This window comes from Parasteatoda tepidariorum, chromosome 7 (genome assembly GCF_982258835.1).
Source record: "Parasteatoda tepidariorum strain Cologne lab strain chromosome 7, Ptep-v5.0, whole genome shotgun sequence".
NCBI classification, from domain to species: Eukaryota; Metazoa; Arthropoda; class Arachnida; order Araneae; family Theridiidae; genus Parasteatoda; species Parasteatoda tepidariorum.
The window spans coordinates 62,431,980-62,442,982 of record NC_141761.1 but is presented as its reverse complement, the minus strand read 5'-3'; the positions used below and the strand labels follow the sequence as shown (position 1 = coordinate 62,442,982).

At 26.6% G+C, this 11,003-nt stretch overlaps 1 protein-coding gene across 2 annotated transcripts in view; it reads left to right on the top strand.

The window, feature by feature from the left end:
* The first annotated feature begins 467 nt into the window (after positions 1 to 467).
* LOC107451582 (putative RNA-binding protein 46) overlaps positions 468 to 11,003 on the top strand; it is a 28,773-nt gene continuing 18,237 nt past the window's right edge. The window contains exons 1-3 of one of the 2 annotated variants that reach the window (XM_016067736.4): positions 468 to 1,186; positions 3,829 to 3,873; positions 7,778 to 7,952. In XM_016067736.4, coding sequence (XP_015923222.1) covers positions 527 to 1,186; positions 3,829 to 3,873; positions 7,778 to 7,952 — 880 coding nt within the window. In that variant the 5' untranslated portion in view covers positions 468 to 526. The remainder of the gene's footprint in view (positions 1,187 to 3,828; positions 3,874 to 7,777; positions 7,953 to 11,003) is intronic. The other variant, XM_016067737.4, reaches the window with a different exon arrangement.

Genomic DNA, 11,003 nt, shown 5'->3' with positions numbered 1-11,003 from the left:
TAGTACTTATTAAAGAAATAATTTCATTTTTTGATGCTAATTGTAATTACTAGGCATATTATGCATTTATTTCAGTTTTTTAATTTCTTCCATTGCAATTATTTTGCATTGCGTTCTTTTCAACTTTCCATCCTACCTGATGGAATTTTAAAAAAATTGCTCTATAAAGTAAACAAGAAGCCGAAGTACAGAACTGATTTATATTGTTTGATATAAAATGTAAATGTTTATTATAATAGTTTCATTAGTCTTAATTAGATGGCGCTTTTCAAATTTTCAAAATATATTTTTGATGGGTTCGTTAAGAATAACATTTTAATAAGAATTTACAAAAAAAAAAAGAAAAAAAAGGCGTGACAAAATTTTTAAGCAACCAATCATTTTAAACTGTTTTGATTAACCAATGGAAGAGAGTTCTTTAATTTAAAAAATATACGTTTGATATTTTTCATAATTACTGATTAGAACGCAATTTAAATTTGATCTCGTCGTTTGTCAATCGAGATACTCTTTGATTCAATTGAAAATGGCAGCAGACATATTTAGAGATACACATTTACTAACTGCTTTAATGGAAAAAACAGGATATAACATAGTTCAAGAAAATGGCCAGCGTAAATATGGACCACCACCAGGTTGGATAGGCCCACCACCTCCAAAAGGATCTGAAATATTCATTGGAAAATTACCAAGAGATGTCTTTGAACATGAACTTGTTCCATTATGTGAGCAATTCGGTAACATTTATGAACTCCGTTTAATGATGGAATATAATGGAGGAAATCGCGGCTATGCTTTTGTAACTTTTACAAATAATGAAGATGCATTAAAAGCCATTAAAGGATTGGATGATTACGAGATAAGACCAAATCGTCACATTGGGGTTTGCAAATCAGTTGACAATTGTCGTCTTTTCATCGGTGGAATACCAAAAGATAAGAGTAAAGAAGAAATATTGAATGAAATCAGTAAGTTTACTGATGGTGTATCAAAAGTTATTCTATACAGCAGTATAGCGGATAAAACAAAAAATAGAGGATTTGCCTTTGTGGAATATGAGAGCCATCGGGCAGCTGCTATGGCCAGGCGTAAGCTAATATCTAATAGTGTGAAATTGTTTGATCATGAAATTGCTGTAGACTGGGCCCAACCTGAAGCACAAGTTGAAGATGAAACCATGAAAAGAGTAAGTTTTGTTGAATTAAATGTTTAAAAAATGTAGAGAATTATTTAATTTTTTTAAAGGAATAATGTTTTATACATTTTACATTTTGCTTTTTTTCCTCTTTAAAATTGAGTCATAATTATTCTTAATAATTTTTGGCAATATAATTACGAATTTGTTAAGATAAATTATATATGATACTCATCCATTTCGCCGCTGCAGGCGATAAAGTCGCCAATAAAAAGCAGTAAATTGTAATTGTAAAAAACAGTAAATTAAAAATAAATAAAATATCTGAATTTGTTCGCGCAATTGAAAAAAACCATTTAAATATGTTTAATATAATATTGGAATTTTAATAAATTCAGGCTAAACTAAAAGTAAGAAGTGGTAGCAGGAGTCTGTCTAGGTTTTTCTGAGAGGTACCTATTTTGTGAAAATTAAAAATTATATTAAAAAATCAACACAAAAATATAGATTTATCATTTCTTACGGGATACAAAAATAAAATTTTAAGAAAAAGTATTTTGTGAAACTACCGTTTTTCCTAAAGTTTAGTCAGTTTTAAACTATTTACCTATTTTTGAAAAAAGAGTTACACTTACACCAGTTAGACTTACACCAGTTGCACTTACAATTAAATTAAATTATTTTCTTTAAAAGTCTGCTTACAAATATTTATAAATTTATGAATATTCTTGATTATCAATAAATTGATGATTCTTGATGATAATTTTTCATTTTCCCTTTCCTTTTCAATGGTCCGAAATGTATTTTCCGTAAAAGAAAAGAAAATTTCAGGGGTCAATTGGGGTCAATAACTTTGAAAATTATTAATATTGAATATCAAGTGAGCATTGAAAAATAATTGAAAAAAAAAATTCAGTGGTACTCAGAAGAACTATCACCATTAATTTTTTGTAGACTTGGCGAAAATAATTGACGGTTTATAATAGAAGCCAAAAATAGAATGCCTAAAGTGGTCAGACTTATAACTCCGTTGCTATGGAAACCTCGACTTATTGCAATTAATTAAGTTGTCATATTCACTAGCAGAATGATGTTGTAACCAAACAGGGTTTCAAAATGTAGCAAGCTATAGATAATTTTTCCCCCAATTTTCTTTTATTTTTATTTATTTATTGTATTTTATTTTATTCCTTAAGAAAAATATTTTTTATTTACTTTATTATTATTATTTACATATTAAGAAAATAATATGCAAGTTAGAGTCATTATTAAAAATTAATTGCTTAATAACATTATAATAGAAATAAAGTTCCAAACGTGGCTTCGTTGTCTAAATACTTTACTAGTTTATATTATATAGATAGAATATTGAGAAGACCCACGGTTACTTCATGACTCAAGTTTAAATGAGTTTTCATTAAATTGCCAGTAAGAAAATATTGAATAATTGATATTGTGTTTCTCCAGTTTTAAAGTGCGGAAATATGTACAAATTTGTCGAAAACGATTTATTGTCAACAGTTTTATTCTCTTGCCAATTTAACTAAGCAATTATAAGACCTTAAAAATCAAAATTTATTTGTTTAGTAAAATTCATCGGTGAAACACTTCTGTTTAGCATCATTTTTTCTGTCTTGATAATAAGGAGAAAGGTTGAAAATTAATTATTTTATGGTGATTTCACTTTTATTATGTCATAAATTGTTGATTACATTGTGTATGTATTTTGTACGGACGCAAATTACAAATTTAAATTACATTTTTGAAATTAAATTCTAATTCTGTGAAGCCTATACTAAGACATTATTGTGTAAACGTCTAAAAGTCTCCAAATAGAGTTAATATGAAAAATAAAACATTTATTAGTTTAAAATTGGTGCATTCCATTTTTTAAACTTTAAAAATTAAAATCTTATTTACTTTAGAATAAAAATGTTATAAAAAATAACTCGAACGATGGTGAATTTGTAATTATTATTATTATTTTTTTGATAAGCAATTGATAAGAATAGTACATATATATGAAAAATATAATTTATTTATATATATTTAAAGCTCAAATAAAATCTTATGGACTGACTACCCAAGTAAAAATAAATGCGAACAGTCACCTGTAGAAGATTTAAAGAGCTTGAAGCAGTATATCAATCTAAACAAATGTGCGTATTGTGCTTAACTTAAAGTGAAAATTACATCTTGAATCTAAACTTGTATAGTAACTACTTAGAAACATTACGAAGGAATAGTTTGGAGTAAAAATTCCCTCCTTGGAAAATGCGACATCTATACCACCCTTAAAACTCTTTATTAGATATAAACAATCTGAAACAGTTAATGTTTTTATCTGATTCCATTTTTAATGTTACAAAAGTGAAAATTTCAATTCTATATTGTAATTTAATAAAACTAACATCTATATTAATTTAAGATATTAAATTCGATGCAAAATTTTATCTGAATTATTCTTTCACGTTGCTTTTTTGTATTACTTTTTGATTTAAAACCATCCATAATTAATAACTATCTTTGTAAAAAAATATAATATGAGCTGAACTAAAGAGTTTTATTGCATTATTGTGAGCAGAAATGTCTTTTTTGATCACTGAGTTTATATATATTTACATGTATACTCGAAACATGTTTTGTGAATTTTTATTGAATGCAGTATACTTCAATGTTTTTATTTTTAACAGTTTTTGAAATCTACTCACAAGACAATTTTAGAAACTATATATCTGGTATGTATAAAATTATTCGAGAGAGATTCGATCTTTTCCAACTGACTTTACCTCCCTCCCTTCCATGGCTTTCATCTTTCTTCTAACGAATTATGTTTTGCTATTCATCACAATAATAAACACAATCTAAAGGCTTCGCTTGTAAACTATATTCTAAAAATACATAAGTTTGTTTAAAAAAAAAATAATAATTCACAAAATGAAAATTGTTAAATTTTAGATAAATCACCAAACAAGATTGTTCTAGTATTTATTCATTTTTTTTTTACTTTTCTTTTCTGTTGTGGCTAATGCCAATATTCTCGCCAACTAAGCTAAGCTATTCAAGCATGTTGTTAAATTATAGTTGGTTTATTAATTTTTTTATATACTGTCCATTTCTGTTAATTTTTTAATGAAGTTTAAATTTCATCTTTTAAAACCTTCCGAACATTTTTTTAATGTCATAAACTCGACAAAAATAAAAGTATAGCAAACGTAGTAAGCACACTAAGACTTGTCTTATAAAAAATTATTCTTATTTTTTTAAAAAAATATGGGCGACTAAAAATGTAGCCAACCGATGCACTTTATTTTTTTCGGTATATTTCCATTTCGCCGACGCAGTTGATTCAGTCGCTAATGCAAAGAAGTCACCAAAAGAAAATAAATTCAACTGTTCAACATTCCCCCCTATTTATGAAAAGAAAGAAAAACTGAAGAAAGAATGAAAAAATAAGTAAATGAAACGGATTCACACCGGAAATATTGAAAACCAGGAATTATCTGGGAAATCGAGATTCGGAAAAAAGTCAGGAAGTAGTAAGAGAAAAAGAGATTAAAGTCAGGAATTATTAAAAAGCGTAATTTTTCCTGAAAACCGGGAGTTGTCAAGGAATTTGACTCCCTAACAAATTGCAAAATTTCACTCTGCCATTTTCAATACCATAATTTGCGCTTGCGCAATAGAGGATTTTTAAAAAAATCCAATTTTTTTTTATACTGACCTTCATTTGGTGCATCCTCAAGATTCTTCTATTATTCTTCAGCGTTTTTGCAGTGTTGCCCATTGGGTACTTGCACTTCAAGAACAAGATCTGCCATACCAACACTTTTGACCTATGACGTCAGCGCTAGCTGGTCGTTTATAAGCAAGATGGCGTGTAAAAGTTTAGCAAAGTTTCTCTACATAAGTTAGAATATTAATTAACGATAAGTTAATTAAATATAGAGCCGTATCGCACATCGAATGAAATGAAATATAATTAATTCTCGTCTACTTCTTTTACTTAACTTAGATTTATAATTTGTTTATGTATTTCATTGGAACCATGATATATTTTTGTTTTGTGTACCTGGCGACTTCGATGCATAATTAGTTTGTCTATAAATCACAAGGCTTCGAGCCCGTCTTTGTGTAAGCCTCTGTGTAAATATATTGTGGAAGAATTGAAATCTTGGAGAAAAATTCTTTGTGAGAGAATTCAGGATGTGTCTCTTAATAAAAGAATTGATACTTGACGTGCTTGGCTTACTCGAAATAGAATGGAAAGAACAGTTGCTAACGTAAGCAAATGCCGCGTTTCAACAACCAATCAGGATCGAGATACCCAAACTACGTCACTTGCAGGTATCCCATTGCGTTGTAGGAGTCGGAATTACGGAACTTGAAATTAATGCCCTACGAGTATTGACATGTTGTTTTTTTTTACTCCACTTTTGTTTCTCAGTTTTCGTTATCATTGATTTATTATGACAAATTATTATTATTATCATTATTATTTATTTATTTATTTATTTTTTTGCAATTTCGATAATACATTAACTATTAGGAACAAAACGTTTTTTTTTATCGTCTGCTAGTTTATTTGATATTTATATATATATATATATATATATATATATATATATATATATATATATATATATATATATATATATATATATATATATATATATATATATATTTTTTTTTTTTTAGTTTTTTTTTTTTTTAAATTTTTTTTTTTTTTTGAATTGAATTGAATAAAATTAGATTTCTCAGGCGTGTGCATTGCAAGTTTTGCCTGATGTGGAATCACATCTGCTTTCGTAAGAAATCGTCTGCTTTCATAAATAAATAAAAACAGAAGATTGTTTATTAATAGTATAAGCATATCATTATTAATTACTAAAGGCAGACGATTATTTTATGAAGCAGATTGTAGCTTCTTCATTTTACGAGTTCTGATACCACTACGTTTTGTGGTAGGGTATTGAGGTTTATTTTTCGTATTCAATAATATATGTAGAGAGAGAAAGTAAAGGAGAAAATAAATCTTACACTACCTAGTAGAAAATTCGGCTACCTTCTCTACCATAAATGGGTTCACAGAAAATTCTTTACTTTCTCAAAGATTTAGTTTACAAGCTCCGAAATATGATACTCATATTCATGTTATGAATAAAATTCAAAAGGAGATGAGTAACAAAATATATTGCCTCTTAATATATTGCCTCTTTCTTCACAGCTGCTTTCTTTTTAAAAACCTACTCTCTTTTGAATAACTGCAACTTCTCATAGCTTGCCAAATAATCCTGTTTAAGGAACATCATGCAATACTGTGTACTTTGAACTAACTTATTTTCGATTTCTTTTCTTTATAATTCATTCATGTTTCCTGTATGCTTTAATAAAAACAAACTCAATATCTATTTAACATAGTTATATTTTTAGTTTATCTTACTGCACTTTCTATGTTATTTTATTGACTGTACTGTGGAGAGTAGCTTAAAAATTTAAAATAATAAAAAAAGATTTTTAATTTTATTTACTTATTTAATTATATAAATCTGATCCTTGTTCTGCTCCAGTTCTAAAACAGTTTCTTGACATTTCAAGTTTAATTCGAAACAGCAAAGAAATTCATGAGCCATAGCGCTGCTCATGAAAGCTTCTAAAAGTTTTTATTACAAAATAGAAAGGAAAGGATTTTGGGAAGCGAGAATCTCCCTAGAACAACTCGATCGATTATTTTAATTCCTTTTCTTTTTTGTAACCTAGCTTAATTATCACTTTAGCCCGCCCTCCTGAACAAACTATCAGGATACCTACATTGCGAGATTATTTTTATGTTAAAATTTTATAATTTGGATTTACCATTTCCTAAAAGATTACATAATTTTTTTAATGAAATCAAAAATTATATTTTCTTTACTAGTTTAGCGATTAAGAAATTTGAAATCACTTACTTAGCGATATCAAAAAAGCTTTTTGTAATATAACGTCACATTTACTTTTGAGTATTTATATTTTCCAGGATTTTTTACTAGATTTTATTTGTATTATTTATATAATCAGGGGTCTGTCTAGGTTTTTCTGAGAGGTACTTATTTTGAGAAAATTTAGGCTCAATATTTGTGAGAATTAAAAAATATGTTAAAAAATCAACACAAAAATATAGATTTATCGTTTCTTACTGGATACAAAAATGAAATTTTAAGAAAAAGGATTTTCTGAAATAATTCTTCCTAAAGTTGAATTTGCGAATGTACCGCTAAACGGAAGTAAATTTGGCCCCGACAGACCCCAAAATTATATTAAATATAATTTTGATAAATGATTTTTATAATTTATTCCTTTATAATAATGCTCCTATACATAATTTTCTTCTCGTTCATCAGTTAAGATTGATTCTTTTTGGGTATTTATTCTATTTTAACTACCTTATTATTATTATTTTATAATTTAAAAGGGAACATATAGTTTGAGATATATTTTATTAAATTTTCAAACTTTCATTACTTATTTTGATTGATAATATTTTTTTAAATGTAGTTATATCGGAATAGCAGTCACATTTAATTCCTTTCCAGCAGTTAAGAAAATTTATTCGTTATTTTCAGTAAATGATGATGTTTTGCATATTTTTTTCCCGTCATATAGGTCAAAGTGCTTTATGTCCGTAATTTGTCAGCTTTAACTACAGAAGATCAGCTTCTTCGCTTATTTTCTATGGGTGGTGTTTTGAGAGTTGAAAGAGTTAAAAAAATGCGAGATTTTGCTTTTATTCATTATTCCAAGAGAGAAGATGCTGAAAATGCCCTGAAACAACTTGATGGTAATTATTTTATTTAAATAATCAGTTATTATTCGATTATCAATAATAATCTGATTTTTACTAAATGATAATTTTAATAACTTACATTTTGTTGTATTACTTTTTAAATAGTGATTTCCAGTAATATTTGTACTTAGTATTTATTCTTTAATTATATAAATCTTCAATTTTATTTTATAAAAGATTGTGCACTACTAAATCGGTAGAACAATATAATATCTCTATGAGAAATAACACTTGACCTTAGTATTTATTCCTTAATTACTTATAAATAAATCTGCATGGTAAAATGCGGGCATGCATGCTCGAATATAAATAGGGAATTTTATTGTTCGAAATTAGATTGAATGTGTTTTATAGGTTCCTTAAGTTTTTTAATTTTCTTTTTAAATGTGAAAGGTCTGAATTTTTATAATGCCTTTTTGAGCAGACCTTGCTAGCGTTGTTCATTTCAATTTATTGAATAGGTATGACTTGAGATAAAAAACTACTTGAATTATAAAATGAGGCCGTCTTCACGTATCTATGTAACAGGTTTTTATTTTTTTAACTTTATTAAATTTTTTAAAATTTAATTTACTTTAAACTGTTAGATACATTTTATGAAATTTTATGTATTTACCCAAACAAGTTTCCATTCTTCCTTGACGGTTCTCATCGTTCCACAGTGTAAGACACTGTTTCCGAAGTTAAACTAGTGCGGAAAAAACTGAAGTTTGATTAACCTGCAAAGGGACCAAGGGTGTGCTGTATCGGTCCTCGTTCAACAGATCTACCGTAAAGTGCTCGTGTTCAGGTCTTCTGATTACCAAAGGGGGAAGCCATCTCCTTCGCATTTGATAAAAATTTTAACGGCATGTCTTTGGAGTATTCTCAGTGTGTGGCATAAATCAAGGACCACCATCCTCGACGGCAACCAGTGTGTGTGAATTGCGTAAAGTAAGAATAGCCCTTCAGGAATTTTGAGAAATTCAAATTTTCAAATCGGGTCTCAATCGAAGCAGAAATAGACAACCGGTAGCGACTCGGCATTTGTATCTGAATCAGTTAATAAATCTAATCTAAATAAACAAAATTTATCATGGAAAATAAATTAATTACTTGTTTGGTGTCTACTATAACCTGCTACTATATTGTGGTACAAGTTTGTTTTCGTAAACATTAATCTGAATTTGTAATTTATCTTTTAAAAAGTGGTTTGATTAATGTTAACTTTAATAATTTATAGTTTTATTAAATATTTTGTTATTTGTCCTATGCACGGTTTTTTTAATAAATGAAAATTGATTTATAAAAGTTTTGTGTCATAGGGTGCTGCCAAAATTAAGATTTTCTCTGAATCGATAGTAAATAACTACAGAACGAAAATAATTGCTATACTGTAACTAGTATTGGTCTTAATTCTTGAATTTCATCAATGTATTAATACTTTGTCAACTGATTATTTTACACAGAAATTATGTTATGTCACGGGCTATTTTTTTGCAATTCAATTTGAAATAAAGTATAGATCTGTAAATAGGATATAGATCTTAAAAGCGAAAAACTTTTTGATTTTTTTAGGTTTTTAATTTATGGTTAATTAATGAAGGGATAGTTGTAAGTTGTATAATTTATTAGATATATATATAGATGATATTAGTGAGGTATTTTAAGAATTATTTGAATAAATTCGTCATTTTTGGTTTTTGTATTTTTAATTGTTATAAATTTTTATTTTATTTAAACTAATACAAAAATATTTAACAAACCTAGAATTGTCAGGGAATTTCTTTCAACTCCAAAAATCAGGGAAAGTTGCAATTTTCTTATAAAAACCTGGAAAATTCCTTCATTATTCCTGGAAAAAACCAATCTTAAAATTGTCAGTAACAATACTCAGTTATGGAGGTTCGAATTAAATAATTCTAACATCTGTTACAATTATTCATTGTAAAAATTTTACATTTTAGACTTACTGAAATGCTTCCTTCCTCATATAATGATATTTATTTTACACAAAAAATCTAATACTTGGCAAAACAAATAAAAAAAATCCAAATTTTCTGATGAAAAATTTCGTAGTATAGATAAAATATGGTATGGATTTTCATTGAAATTTACCTAGAAAAGTCAAGGAATTTTTTTTTCTGAAATTGACTGGGAACCCTGTCTAAATATTTGTAATATTTAAATGTTAAAATTGTGTTTGTAAATTTTTTTGTTCTGCATAAATATTTGCTATTTTTTAATAAAAAATAATTAAGTAAAAAAAATACATTTATAAGTTTTAGGAAATATATGGTTCTTAATTGTTATAGGGACCATAAAGCTAAGTTTGCCATCATATATATTTATATTTATGTATACATATATATATATACCAATTTATTATATTGGTGAAAAATCTGACAAGTAGTAGAAAACACATGGTCTTTATAATCAATGCATCATGCTACAAAATATAAATATTGTTATCAATTTGTTCTAGATCATCTTAGCAACCTCCTATAATTAAAGCTATTTTCATTTCAAGTTAGTTCAGTACTAAAGATTCAGTCAAATAAGAAATTCAATAACCAGCTTTTAATGTGATAAATAATCTAATCGAAAAAACTAGATTGCTGCCATACATCATATAATTAAATCTATCATGATCCATGTAATTTTAAAATTTAGTTGTTCAATACATTTTTATTTTAATTTTACATAATCCTAAAATTTTATTAACTAATGAAAAATGAAATGTATTTTATTTTTCACTCACCCTTAGATTATAGAAATTATTCTGTGTTCGCATTTAGAAAATGTTAAAAAAACATCGATTTTTTAAAAAAATATATTACATTTAGAGAATATGAATTTAAAAATGGTTACTTGATATTCTAAAAATAAATATTTAAATTTATATAATTCTGTTCAATTTTTATTCAGGAGTAAGATTTATATAATATTCTTATTAAATTTTCTTTGATTTAATTCTATTATTTTGGAATTATTGTCAAAAATATTTTATTTTCTATTTTATTAACTTTAATAAAGTTCTGATAATGACTTTATAATGTATTATTA